The sequence below is a fragment of the Triplophysa dalaica genome, chromosome 14 (genome assembly GCF_015846415.1).
Source record: "Triplophysa dalaica isolate WHDGS20190420 chromosome 14, ASM1584641v1, whole genome shotgun sequence".
In the NCBI taxonomy this organism is placed as follows: domain Eukaryota; kingdom Metazoa; phylum Chordata; class Actinopteri; order Cypriniformes; family Nemacheilidae; genus Triplophysa; species Triplophysa dalaica.
Window position 1 is genome coordinate 16,311,123 of NC_079555.1, and position 14,981 is coordinate 16,326,103.

At 37.4% G+C, this 14,981-nt stretch overlaps 1 protein-coding gene across 2 annotated transcripts in view; it reads left to right on the forward strand.

Annotated features, from left to right (window-relative positions):
- aplp2 (amyloid beta (A4) precursor-like protein 2) overlaps nucleotides 1-14,981 on the forward strand; it is a 72,690-nt gene that overhangs the window by 21,833 nt on the left and 35,876 nt on the right. For both annotated transcript variants that reach the window (XM_056765715.1, XM_056765716.1), the window contains exons 2-3: nucleotides 9,146-9,319; nucleotides 10,271-10,400. In XM_056765715.1, coding sequence (XP_056621693.1) covers nucleotides 9,146-9,319; nucleotides 10,271-10,400 — 304 coding nt within the window. The remainder of the gene's footprint in view (nucleotides 1-9,145; nucleotides 9,320-10,270; nucleotides 10,401-14,981) is intronic.

The following is a 14,981-nucleotide window of genomic DNA, read 5'->3' on the forward strand; positions in this document are numbered from 1 at the left end:
TGATTTGACATTTTAAAGTGCTTGAATTTGAACAAGGACTGTCAAACGAATAAACACCATCAATCACATCTAGAACAAAATTTTGTGTTTGCATAGTATTTATCTTTGTACTCTGCATATTAATTTTGTATTTATAAACACATACACATGCATACATTTAAGAAATATTTAGATGCATTTATGTATTTATATTTAACAATAATTAAAATTGTAAATAAACATTTATTTTTATTAAATAGATGCATTTGTTTGTATGTCTTCATATACAGTATACAACATTGATATGCACAATACACAGACATATAACATGTATACACAAAATTTTATTCTGGATTCGAATGCGATCAATCACGATTAATCGTTGAAGGCCCTAATTTGATATCTATCTTCTAATTTGAAGTTTCAATCAAATATTTTGATTTTGGATGCAGTTACCTTCACTTCTATTAAATGACAAGTGTTCATAAACATTTTGGGTTCACTGTAGGTTGTACCTAAATGTATTTGACGTAGCTCTGATTTTATGTGAAACTGTGAATTTCTCAGTAAGCTGAGGTCTGCTTTTCTGTGCTTTAGGTCACAAACACGTCTCGCTTCAGCAGAGTTTGAGAATCACTGACTCGCTCTGTGTCAGAGGAGACAAAGAATGTGACTTTCACAATCACATACACATCGTCACTCAAGTGATAGTTTCACAATACTCGAAGGCTCCTTCCTTTTCCCATCAGGGTGATTTACTGGGGGGAGTTTTGGGCTAGTTTCACTCTCTAGTGAAAACCACAAGTTTTGCCCTCTGTTTGATATAGATCTGTATTATAGGAAGAAAGCGTGAATGGGAAATGTCAAACTGTATCTTGCATTTTCAGATCTGGAACAGATTTTCAAGATTGTATATATTGTATATTAACTTATACATTGTTCATAGTAGGAATTTGTCAGTTTAACTATGTTAACAACATTAGTCACATGCAATTAATTAAATAATTAATTTAATTTAATTAATTAATCGTTTTTAATCTTTTGGCAGATGGCCATCTAGCAAACTGATATAAGCTGCCCCCCGATGTCATCGTCCATCACGATGTTTCACTGTAGGGATTTTGGTAGACCTCGCCCAACCCTAATATTTATATTTATAAGCTTTATGTATATATGAAGAGTTTTTTTTTTCCCAAAATGAGAACACTGTATTTAATTTTTATTTTATGCATTCCAATTAATATCCTTCAAACTGTAGTTGGTTTGTTTTGATTTAAACCAAAATAACCCCCAAAATACAGCTAGTTAACACAATACATGATAACATGTATACATGTTGTAGGCCTATGTGTATATAACTGCTTGATATGTTATAAAGTAAATATGTGTTAATGACGTCATAATGAGTGTATTTTACTTGAAAGGGAGTATTCTCTTTAAACTGCAATATGTGATTTTTTTGGATTAAGCAAATGTTAAAAGTCATATAGTTTTAAACTATATCCTCTTAACCTTACACTGATTTACAATGTTGGCTAATAATAATGATTTATAAGTTGTGCTTTTGATAGAAATGTCAATTTGACGTATTTTGACTTTATCCCACCTTTAAAAAAACATCTGTAAAGTATCTTGCAGTTCTATGTCTCAAACTGAGATGGCGATAGAGAGTCAACACTTCAGAATTGCATCTTTAAATGTAGTTTGTGATTTATAAGGCCATGTAAACAACCTCAGACATTAAGAACCGGGCACTTTGTCTTGCGTTGTGAATGTGGTGTCACGCTCAAATATGCCGTCACGCTCTCGGACTCACAGACAGTCACAGGACAATGAGGAAGTTTCACAAACACCTTTGTCTTTGTGGAAGAGCTGGCCGTCATTTGCGCCTGTTTGCTCAGATGTGCGACTAGGGTGATTCAAAGGTCAGGATGGAGAAGATAGATTGTTAAGCCCTGTGAAAAGGACATATTCAAAGCAGATAGGCAAATGTCTTTCCTGTCTGACACTGTGTGCTTAAGCGTCACGCTGGATACTTCCTGATCAATAACGCATACGGTAATCGGTGTCACTGTAACATTTACAGCACTTGCATTGCGAGAATCCTGGATTAGATTGTCTAAAGGCATTCCTTCCATGCACGCAAGGCATTCTGGGAATCCCAGTAATGGAGCAATGACTTCATGGATTTTTTTAACTTCCCTTTTTCCATGTTTTTGTTTTCACCAGAAGTAAGCTTAATGCTGCCCACCTTGAAAAAATACGGTGTGTATTTTTCCTCAGCTGTCTCATCACTGTCACCACAAACAGGTGCCTGTGGTCACGGGAGATTTCTGGAACTGTGTGGTGGGCTGGATGGGCCCGTTCTGTGTTTGGTCTGGTTCACGTCACCCCTGCAGCACTCCGACAGGTTACCAGCTGCTTTATGATCCGCCCACAGATGGACACTCATTGTAAAAGCCGGATAAGAACATGTTTGGATTCCTGCATTGGGCGTAAAGGGCCTGTGTGTTTTTTTAGAAGCGTCACTTGTGTTTTTGTCCGATCTGAGGTGTGGGCACTGTGTTTGCTGCCCGCTGGGTAGATTTCTCACTTTTTAAAATAGAAAACCACAGGCCACACATACTGAGAGGCGACCGGACCTGCAGCGGTGTTTACAGACAGCATTGCTTTCCCTTCCTGTGTGTACACTGCTCCTGAAAATAGCTTTTCATATGGAGGTGTGTGTGTGAGTGACACCTCTAGTGGGGTGTTTAATTCGAAGAGTCTGTAAAGTGTAAAATTTAGTAATAGTTAAAGGTGTGTGTGTTGCCTAGTGATGTTAAAATTCAGGTGGTGTTTGAAAGGTTTTGCTAAATCGAACTCTATGCCATAAAGATGTGTTGTTCCTCAGAACAGGACATTATTTTTGGGATCTCAGGCAAATCGCCGCTGTACTTCCAAACCTCATGCAGTGACGTCACCATCAACACTCTGTCTAGCAATTAAAATTTATGAGCTTTTGCCAAGAGAGAAAACCGTTTTTCGCGTTTACATGACCTTAGTCAGTTTCTGCTAAATAAGCTGACAACAAGTGTGCATGTAAACACACTCATCGACAAAAAAAGAGAAATTTGATTTTGAAAATCTGATATTGTGTCAGCAGCGCTAATTAAAGCATTTATGGTCAAAAATGCAAATATTTTATTTTAAGAGTAATCTTGATAGTAAGGTGGATCATTCAGCTCTCTCTTTCTCTCTCCCTGTATCTTTATCAGGAGTGATATTTTACATGTGGTTGCGCTCTGTCACAGTATAGTTATAGATAAAGTGAGTGTATTCTCAGGTGTGTGTGAATATAACAGCAGTTATAGACACGGCGGTCAGAAACGACAGAACCGGAGGTTCACCTTCAGTCCCGTACATACATTTCCATACAGTGTAAATAGTGTTTTGCTGTGTGTGTGTGTGTGTGTTTCCAAATATGAGGTGCAATGAAACTGGACGAGTGTGTTTGTGGTCAATGAGGTCACATTGGATTGAACTACGGGCCTCATTTCCACACAAAGTCTCTGTTGTTCATGTTTGTCCACTGCTGACGCCAATTTCCAGTTCTCCCTCTCATTATCCCCCACGTTTCATGTGAAACTCCAGCCTGCCACCCATTTCCTCTTTCTGTTCCAAACACGGTTTTTGTTGCACAACATGTGTGTGTGTGTTGTGTTTTTAATGTGGCCTCCGTGCATTTGAGATGAGGACACACGGCAGTTCTCCTGGGTCCATTTGCTCACGCGCTGGTTCTGATTCTCCCCCGGAGTCCACGTGATTTTCATGTGTCTGTGTGACAGTCAGAGTCTAAGTGCTGCAGAAATGGACCGCTCCTTGCTGTCTCCACTTACTGCTGCTCTTGCACTTAAAGATAGATGACGTTTTTTTTGCTTGCACTGGTCACTGTTATCGGCATTTTGATTTCAGCGTCTTCTTCTACCTCTGACCTTCCTCTTTCATCTTCTCGCCCCTCTCTCTCCGGTCTCGCTCACTTATCTTCTTTTTCCGGAGCATGTTCTTCGCTTTTCTCATTGCTCAACAGCCATGACAATAATGATAAATAATAATAATAATAATAATAAAACAGGCGTCTGATGGAGTCCATAACTGATGTTTGTGGAGATGGAAGGACAAAAAAATAAAAGATGGGTTGGATGTTAAAAAAACTAGTTGGTTTAGTTAAAAATACTTTCTGCTGTCTAAATGTATTGAGTATATGCTGTTATTACTCATCCTGTTAAAAGTAAAGACCTTGGGTTCTTGTTTCTTTGATCGTCCTGTGCACTGTGACATCACAATGTTGGCTCCACCCATTGGGTGAGTTTACGGCGCACCAACAGAAGATAGGGGAGTGTTTAGCACCGATATAACTCACATTACTTTTAAAGATGACAAATTAAAAAGGCAACATCTCTGAGATTGTCAGCATGCTAAATTTCACTTTTACCTGTTAACTGTTGGAGGCCTTTTTGAGCCTACACATGAAAACGCATGTTGGAACTAAAATGGCGGTAACTCATGAATTCTTTGGAATAAGGAATTTAATGTATGTTGTTAGGTTTATTGAAATTGAAAAAGTGTTTTTCTTTGATTAAAAAATACATTAATAAAATATGGGTCGCAAAAGGATAATAAAAAAATCTTAGCACACTCTTTATAAAAAAATAATCAATAACTCTCCCTACATAAATTATTTAAAAGAACACCAAAGAATTCTGAATTCAAGAATCTTTGACCTTTCCAATTATATATAGTTTGTCATGATTTGATTAGAAATTACATGCACAATATTTACGCAAACTTAGGTGTCCCGTATACGGAACGGTTGACAGTTAACAGGCTACGAAGTTGAGTCTCTAAATTCTTCCATTTTAAAGGGCCGCTGGTAGAACAGCCAGCCATCAGAGCACTGCTTTTGTAATTTATCGGCTTTAATAAATTTCAGGACAATTACCTTCAGACATAAAGTCTGCTGTGAGCACTGTTCCTATTATGTGTACTCTGCGAGTATCCCTTTTTTGTGAGGTCTATAATATTTTTGTACCATAAAAGATTATAGTTATTTGGCTAATTTGATTGGTCTGTATCTGTCAGTAATACTACTGAAAATCCATATTACTCAACATCCATATAATTGACATGCGTTTCATATTCTCCTTACATAGAATTTTCTTTTTTTTTTAAGTTTAATTTAAGTGAAGATCTCCCAGAATGTCACTGCTATGAAAAGCACATATAGCCATAGTAAAGCTCCTGTGGGTAATAGAAAAGAAAGTAGATAAATACTTCTGGTTGGCATGAACTTGGATTTATCGTTATCATTTTTGAAGGAGCTATATTAAAAATGACTAGTCATTTAGATCTCCCGTACTAGTTTGTGGTGAAAATTTCTCTATAAATAAATAAAAATCTCTATAATCTCTATAAATAAACGTGAACAAGAGACCGTCAATAAGATGAAGGTATAAGAATGAAGGATGGTGGGAGATTGTTTTGAACAGATGAAGCCATCACGACTATGCAGTTTACTGGGGTTTCTTGCCCTCCTCCACCACTTTACAATGTCTTTCTCTCTGTGTACTTATCCTTTGATTCTCCACTCTCTTTCTCTCTTCTCTGGTTTTAAAGGCAGGATGTTGTGTGTTTTGGCGTGCATGCCAGCACTCGACCGCATCCCAACACCCTCTTGATCCGCCCTGTTCTGTCACCCTGGGAGACGGTCATGCTGAGTTCAGAGCTTGTGACGGTTGCTTGATTAGTCGTTATGTTCCCTGTTGTGCTTAAAGGTGCTGTGTGTCATTTTTTTGGAGGATATATGACAGAAATGCAATTTAACCATGTGTTCAGAGGTGTATAAAGACCTTGAATAATGAAGGGTTATGTTTTTATTTTCTTAGAATGAGCTTTTTCTATCTATGTACACCGTGGGTCCCCTACATGGAATTTGGCATGATGTTTCTACAGTAGCCTTACACCGTGTCTATACGGGACATGACCGGCGCAATGCTACACGACAAAAGAGATTAGAAACGAATTGGAACATATTATAATTTTCAATTTCATCCACACTGGATTTGACGCAACAAACCCATTAAGAACAAGCAGGTTGTCTCTAAAGAGCGTGTTTCCAAAATACATTATCTTCAGCAAATAAGCGTTCGAAATAGTGCTTCGGAAGAGAGCGGTGGAGTGAGCTGTTGGTTTCATTTCGCATCTCACCACTAGATGCCACTTAATTTCTAAACACTAAACACATTTTCGAATGATTTAGAAATATAGTTGTATGAACTAAATCCAAAACCAATTGAAAGTGACAACATACACACTCTCTACAAAGTCAGTTTCATTTATGATCGGTTAGTTAAGACAGTTTGTTTATTATGAAATTGACTTTGTGTTGCAAAACTCTTAATGTTTTTCCACATGATCTGTTGCTGCTCGTGTTTTTAGCGCAGTCATCAAATTACCCTCCACAAGATGCTACATTGCAGAGTCCAGATGTGACGTCTTAACCCACACAAACACACATGTTGCTCAATTTAGATCATAATACCTTTTCAAATTGATTTTTTAAAGTGAAGTCATTTAGTCGGTTTAATTTTTTTCAATAAAACATATAATGTTTAAAATAATGTTTAGGTAAACGTTTATAATAAGTCATTTTTTGCCGCGTGTCTGCGCATACATAAGAATTTAGTTTCAAGTCGCAGGTTCTTCAGTTCGGTCTGGCAGAGGTGTTTTGTTTTTTTAAGATGTCAAACAAACTGAACAGATTTGGTGCATTGAGACATGTTACTCAACATGAAGAGTCCAACATGTCTGGGCTGTTACCCGACCTCCCGTTCTTCAAAAACTTAAGTATAACGCGCCGCCCCTTTAATTGCTCCTCAATTTCAATAAAGAAAGATCATTTTGCTCATATTTTTATTGCGTAATCTGAGTCACATTAACTGTGTGAATCATCATTCCATCCATTTTCATCACAATCGAGACATGTTTGTTTAGACCTTTACTGACAGACGGGCGTAGCTGCTTCCTGTTTTGGAAAAGAGGAAGAACATTGTAGTGTTAACGAGACCCGTGTCCTATCAACAGGAAGGGCAAAGAGGGACACTGCTAGTGGAAACTACGGTGGTTTCATGACGGTGTGGGGTGTTTAGATGAGCTAGTGAAACCTGGTTTGGGCTTTTCTGTGACTCGAAACCTAAAATTTCTGACTGCAATGGCTATAATCCCCCTGATCTGTGTCCAAAACCCCCTGCACTGTGTACCTGAGCCGTGGCCAGTAAATTTTTGTAAGCGGTGCATTGCTTTAGTACCACTGATATGAGCCGTGCATTGAGGCGGGTATCATCAAACCCAGCTAGCAGCAGGAAATGATGCGTTTAGAGACTGTCGGACATTTTCGTTTAGTCCCTGGAGCGTTTGGAGCCATTCAAAGAGGCATCCAGCAAGGTCAGAGTGTGTCTTCTGATGCATGACCGTGTGCTGAACACACACATGGACAGGACGCAAAGACTCTCAATGCAGTGATGCGTGTGTAAGCAAACAAACCAAATCAAATTAAAGTCGTTTTGATGGGACCGTGACCCTGGAGCATGTGAAATATCTCTAGAGATGGTATCTCTTGTACTCTTACACGGTCCTATTTGCAACATTATACTTACTATCAGAATAGATGTATCTGAGGTCTTGTTTTAGTCCCTGGAAATCGAAATTGGTTTTTGGTTACATTTCGTGTATCTCTGTAAGCTGCTTGTGCTTCTAATACTTGACAGAATAGAGTTGTTTAAAGAGTATACTCGTTCTTTTCAGGAAAAAATGGACCCTAGAGAACTCTCTGAAAATTGCACATGCTGTATCTCAAATTGGGACATCCACTATGAAAAAATATACTATCATTAAAAAAAACAATAATGGAAAAAAACAAGTCCTTTAGTTCTTTGTAAAATGTGAGGTAGGTATTTTTAAGTCGTATAGTTACACTTTTGATCAATGTACCATACATATTGTTTCATCTTACATGTTTTCTTGGTTGTCACAACTCAGAAATTACAAGGTTTTTGTTGCCTTTTACATTTACCGCGTGTGTGTGTGTGTGCGTGCGTGTATGCATTTATAATATGTGAAAACGAAAGTTATTTTAGTTTACTAAAATTAAAACTTTTCTGTTAATTGAAATTAAATAAAATATTGACCTAAAAATTATAGTAAAAAACTTAACTATAGGATTTTTAAAAGTTGCCTCAAACATAAACTGACAGTTTAATCGCTAAAATTATAATAATGAAGAAAAACTAAAATAGAAATGAATTAACATTATATAGCAAGATAAAAAATAAACAAATAAATAATAAAATGACAAGGCCATATACCAAAAATACTAAAACCTTTAACTAACATAAAAACAAGAAATAAAATAATAACAAAACTAAAATCAAAACTATAATAATAACATAACAACATACATCGACTTTTGTTTTCACCATTGTTGAATATAGTTGTGTGCAGTGCTCCGTTTACAGCAAATTTAAAAGGACATCTGGTTGCTCCAGCTCCATGTGTACATAAAATGTACTAGTATAATAAACGATAAATAGAAATATTGAGAAAATTATGCTAATAGCTTCACAAACATATCCATTATATATTGTTTTGTCAGGATGACAAAAAGTAAAAGTTTATTTCTATAGCACATTTAATACACACAAGTTTATTTAATGTGCTGTACTGACTTACTCAAGACATGCTTTATTGAAAACATGTCATGATTAGAAAAACTGTAAAATTTCAAAGAGCAATCCTTTTGAAAACTGTATATGAATAGTAAACGGAGCCAATAAGTAAAAAAATCTTTGTCAAAGCATTTCACTTTTTTAAAGGCTCTAGCTGCTGAAATCCTTCAGGATGAGTCATTAAACGGCCCTCAAGTAAGGAACGTGAATAAAATGGGAAATGAATGATCTTTTTCATCTCTGGGTCAAATCAGTCATTATAGAAGAACTTCAGCATGACGTCTAGACCCCCACCTCATGGCAGGTCTGAACCCGCTAAACTTTTATTGGCCTGTAATGAGAACGGCCATTAACTTCCTCCTCTCGTTCTGTCTCTCACCCGCCTCTCTTTTTCTGCTTCACAGGCGCTGGCAGCAAACGCCGGTACCGGGTTTGCGGTGGCAGAGCCGCAGGTTGCCATGTTCTGCGGCAAACTCAACATGCACATTAACATCCAGACTGGCCGCTGGGAGCCAGACCCTTCCGGAGCCAATACATGCGTCGGAACCAAAGAGGAGGTGCTGCAGTACTGTCAAGAGGTAAAGTGATGTTACATGAAACAAATATTGTTACAAAATGCTTTGCTTTTATCCATATATGCTGTTGCCACAGTGTTATTAAAGCAACAAGTCACTTAAGACTTGTATTACAGTGATGTTTACCGCGGTTAAGAGGTTGCCTGTGAAAAGTGTCTTATTGCTTTTTGTCAGCTATATTGTATTTCACTACACTTTTGGGGTTAAGCTTCTCGCTCAGAGGTGAAACAGTCCATCTCATAGATTCATAGCTCCATTATCCCAACACCCTAACGCTAATAAATACTAAAAAAACTATATAGAGAACCCGATTTGATTGAATGTAAATTATTTCTGTACACAACAACTCCCTCCCTGTACGTTTTGAGCTTGTCATTTTAATGACTTTTCAAAAGAGACTAAATCATGTTGGTTAGTTACTGATGCAGATGGCGTCTCAAATTGGTGATCACATCTAGGGTCGTGCAGGAATGTTTGAATATTCAATCCAAAATAACTATTCCAAAATTAAAAATGCTATTCCAATATTCATATTTTTCATAATGATAAAACTGTTACCACAAGGTTAACTCACCGCTACAGAAGACCATAGTGTTCCCACGTCTCATTTAACGGTTCTTCACATCATCTGTAATGATTTGTTCGTATTGAATTATACCGTTCCGCGCAGGTTTAAATGCAGTTTTATGTATTTTTCTATATTTTTCAACATTAAAAAACCTATATAAATGATATTATATTAATGCATTACGAGTCTTTAATGATAAATATAAGCTTGATGGGAAATTACGTCTAAATAAAAACGTAACATACGACGTCATAATCATCTTCATTTAAATAAACAAACATTCAAATATTTGAGCTCATAAAAAACAAATATGAAATCATTGAGAAATTCCCATCCCTTATCACAGCCTGTCTCTCTGACTGAAGCTCATCTTTCTTCTTTCTCAGATTTATCCCGAGCTGCAGATCACGAATGTGGTGGAGGCCAACCAGCCGGTCAAGATTGAGAACTGGTGTAAGAAGGACAGGAAGCAGTGCAAAGGCCACGCTCACATAGTGGTGCCATACAAGTGCTTGGGTAAGTGGTTTGATCGACAAGGCTTTTGTCTCTGAACGGGCGATTTTCCTGAAAGTTTAACGGGGTTAAAGATGTCCTTGTGCTGAGACGTGTGAGAAAGAAGAAGGGACACGGTTACGTCTGAACGAGGTAATAAGATCGTTTTCAAAGCAAACGTTAACTTCAAAGCTTGAATTGGAGCTCAGGTTGCTTTTATGGATCTGTGTTGGCAAAGCATATCTCTTGTATGTATTTAAAGAGGCACTATTTCAATATTCGGTGTAGTGTTTTATGAGGCTGAAGTTGTACTTATCGAACGCAAGTAAAGTTGAAAGTAAAATTTGAAAGCATTTGGCCTTAGTTCAGTCACTACTCTCTGTTATTCTGCTATATACAGAAGGTGGCAGAGGGACAAAAAGCCAATATTGTGACGGTAATAAATCAAAATCTCATTTCTTCCTTAAGACAGAAGTAATGAGGCTGATGGAGATCCGTTTGTGCTGTGAGACCGTGTGTGTTATTGTTTTCTCATTGGGTCACTGTAGAAGTCCACTGCGATCCACTGTCTCACTACCAGAAGTTCTTATTTCAATTGACCATGGCAACCCAGTCATTTAGAGTTAGAGTAATATCTCTCTCCCTCTCTCTCTCTTTCTCTTTCTCGAACAGTACTAACAGTCTCTAAGTGTGTCATTTTCTCTGTCTCCTCCTGACTCAATCTTTCCAAACAGTTCAGTGTTACTTGCACTGATATTGTACTGTACTACTCCTGTATCTACATTACCGTGGTAAAAGACTGTAAAAACACCGTTTTGTGAGTTGGCAGTCCGAGTCAGATGAAAAAGCGCCAAGTAATACAATCAGATCTTTTAATCAAATTATTTAGCTTTTTCCCCTGCCATTTTCAGTCATTTATAACAACGGTTGACATCTCTATAAACTCTTGTGTATGCAGAACCAATGGACAACGGAAGATAGACAATACAGTTATAAAGTTTTAAATATGGATATTTACATAACTTGGAATTTTTAAGGTCCTACCGTGGTTTATGGAGTGTCCAACAACAAGTTTATGTACATGGGTGTAAAAACAAGATAATTTTTTAATAATAGACAGTTATTTTTACCTTACTTCTTGACTGACTCTCAAATGATTTGTTAAATTATTCATCTGTCTAATCCTCTACTTTCCGCTAGCCTAGTTTGATGTGATTTGTCAGATGATTTAGTCTGCTGTGATGGGTCTACCGCGAATGAGGCTCACGAGCTATAGTGTTTGGAGGAGAACAGTGAAGTTTTTGCGGGTTGTCCTAGCAAAACGTAGGCGGGGACTTAATGTAGTGACGTGAATCCGCAGCGGTTCGCAGATCGGAATGGAACGACTCGTCTGGGTAATTCAGAGTCGACTCAACACACTATAACACACTTTATGAAATGTAATTTAAAAAAAGATCTCATGTTATTTACTCTTTGTAGTCAGTTTTTGATTGACGGATGTACTTTTTGGAGCATCGAAATGTCATTATCTATTCACTCCTATTAAAAAGCTTAGTAGAGCCAGGATAAATGGTATTTTAACACTGACTGTATTATGCAAGTCATATACACCTAGTTATGACATACCTGTAGTTCAACCAAAAATGAAAATTCTGTCATGAATTACTCACTCTCTATTTGTTCCAAACCTGTATAAATGTCTTTGTTTGGTTTAACGCAGGGAAAGATATTCAGACGTATGCTTGTAACCAAACAGTTGGAACCATGGTAGGAAAAATGACAACGGTGGTCAAAAGTGCCTCAGAACTCTGTCCTACATTCTTAATATATTCTTTTGAGTTCAACAATTTTTTTTAATATAAAGTAATTTTTCCTACTATGGTAGACAATGGGGTCCAAGAACTGTTTGATTAAAAGCATTCTTCCAAATATCTTTCTCTGTGTTCATCACAACAAAGAAATTCATGCAGATTATGAACAACTCGAAGACAAGTAAAGGATGACAGAATGTTTATCTTTGGGTGAACTGTTCCCTTAAGGGTGAGTTTTCCACTGAACTATATCTTTAATCTTCCTCTCCAAATGTCATCTCTTTCTCTGCGTGACTATATTTCACTTCCTCGAGAACGAAATCAATTCACGCCCTAATTTTTTTTCCCACAAAAAAGTACAAAAAAATAAACACCATTGCTTCCTGCAATTTAACTGGGACCGATTTTTAAATTGTCATTTTAAAATCCTCGTTTCCTGTTGTTTTCATCCACGTAAAGAAAACTGTATTTGTTCAGAGAAATGGTTTTCCACGTGTCTCCCGCTCTGATTGCTCCTCTCTTGGAAGAGTTGATTGAGTTGGGCTTTTTCACAGGCTGAAAAAAGCCATTAGCGCTGCCAGCCGACTGTGAAATGGGCCGACTGTCAGAGGCTTCCCGAGATGGCAGATTTTTGCTGTTGTGTATGTGCGTGGGTGTTTGCCGAGCTGACATGGCAGATGTTGACTCTCATCAACTCCGGTTGATTGACAGGGTCGGGCAGACAATGCACTCGCACTCCTTGCGTGTCTGAATGACGGCTAGCCAATAGCAAAGGTTCGGCACGGCATCTAAAGCTGTTTTAATCTGCCCGGAGCAGCTCCATAGTGTTTTTAGCATCTTTTTCCTCCACCTGTGAGTTGACATGGAAAGGGTTATATTGATCCGAAGTAGAGCACAACAAATTGGATGAAGATTACAAAAAGAAAAAAAGTTTTTTGCCTCATCGTTTTCTGTCACTTCGCAATCGAGTTTATAGAAGGCAACAAGCTCATGAAAATGTTCAAAATCCTCAATATTCGCGGCTTTCTTGCTTATTTTAATGTGATGTGTTTTGTTTTATTGCCTCCAGATGAAAACTAATCTAGACAATTCAGACTGCACAGTTTAGGGTACATGAGGTGTCATGTCTGCAGCAAGAAAAATGTCATTTTGTGGCTCAAACTCTCTTTTTATACTACGCAAATACGACTAAATTATGTGTGTTTTGTGTTATAGTCAAGCACAAAACGTATAATGTCTGGCAGAGCAACCTCTGGTGTATAAGATTTTTTTTAACCTTGACTGGAAGTCTGTACTTTGGAGACACTCATATCTGTTTTACCTTGTACTCTCACCTCTCCGCTGCCTATGGGGCTTATCACGGTTATTAATGAGGAGATTTCATTGTGATTCAGCATCATTCAGTCCTCTGGAGTTTAATTAAGGAGAGTGATTTGTTTTGGTGGTGTAATGCGTGACATGGGCGGCTCTTCTGCGTCTGGCCCTCCACCCTCACCGCAACATGACTGCCGCGCCCTGTCGGGATAACCTCAGAGACGCCGGCAGATATCATGTTTGATCTTAAAAGATTGTGCAGATTTGCAATTTGTTACGTCACAATACTCAATATAGTTGCAGTACTAAATACTTTTCTGGTGTGTGTTAAATATCACAGTTCTCTTTTTTTTATTAGGGATTTTAAGAAACCTTTAGACGTTTAGTATTATTTACTATTAACACTTATAGAAGGTTTTAATAATCATTTGCTAGCTAATGCAATTTTCTTATTTCACCAATTGGCCTATTGTTCACCATGACACTGTTTGATAGCAACAACTTTTCTCTGCCTGAGTCATGCAATAACAGTTAAAAGATCATATATTTGCATATCCCTGTGATCTCCCAGATAAAGCTACACCGTGCCTACCCCGGACGTGACACGACACGATAAAAGTCAATAGAACACGCTAGAACCCATTTGATTTTAAATTTTATCCACACTGGTCGCGTACGCATTCAACGGTTTGTGAATGACTCATAATTGTATCCTAATTTGGTTATTTGGTGACGATGGGACTCGATGACAAAAAAGTCACTCATAAGAAGACAACTGATGTATTTTAGCAATTAGTTTCCAACTAATCGATCCTCTTATTGTTGATCATAAATATAATAATAATATATAATGGGTCAGGCAGTCGTTCTTGCAATGGTACAGCTACTAAGGGTACAATATTCCGCAATCAAATATTTCATCATTGGACACCTATTTTGAAGTAAAAAAAAAAACATTTTAGCATTCAATAATTCAATGATCAATATGTTTTGTAGCGATACGTTTAAGCCAAATATGTTAAAATGTAGCCAGAAACGTATTTGGAAAGAAGTAACAGAACTTGTCAGCTTAACAAAGTCTAATAAAATCACTCAAACTGAAATCACACGTCTCATTAGCTACCGATGCCTTTCAACACAACACATTTCAACACAACACATTATGTAAATTGACAAACTATTTAGCCTAGGCTACTAAAACAAACACCAAAACTTAACATGAATTATTCAGGCAATTCATGCAGAAAACGATGGAAATCTGCCAGCCTGCACGTTTCTTACCTTGACAACCTTCCTTCCATATGGATCTATTTTCTGCATCAGAGGACGCATTTTTATGTCATCATGTAGACTTTCTACTTCCAAAGTATTTTACAGTATTTTAAAACACAAAAATACCATCACTAAAGTATTTTGATACAAAATGTGAAGCTATTTCATCAACCCTTCAAATACAGATGACAAAATACCCATCCCTGCA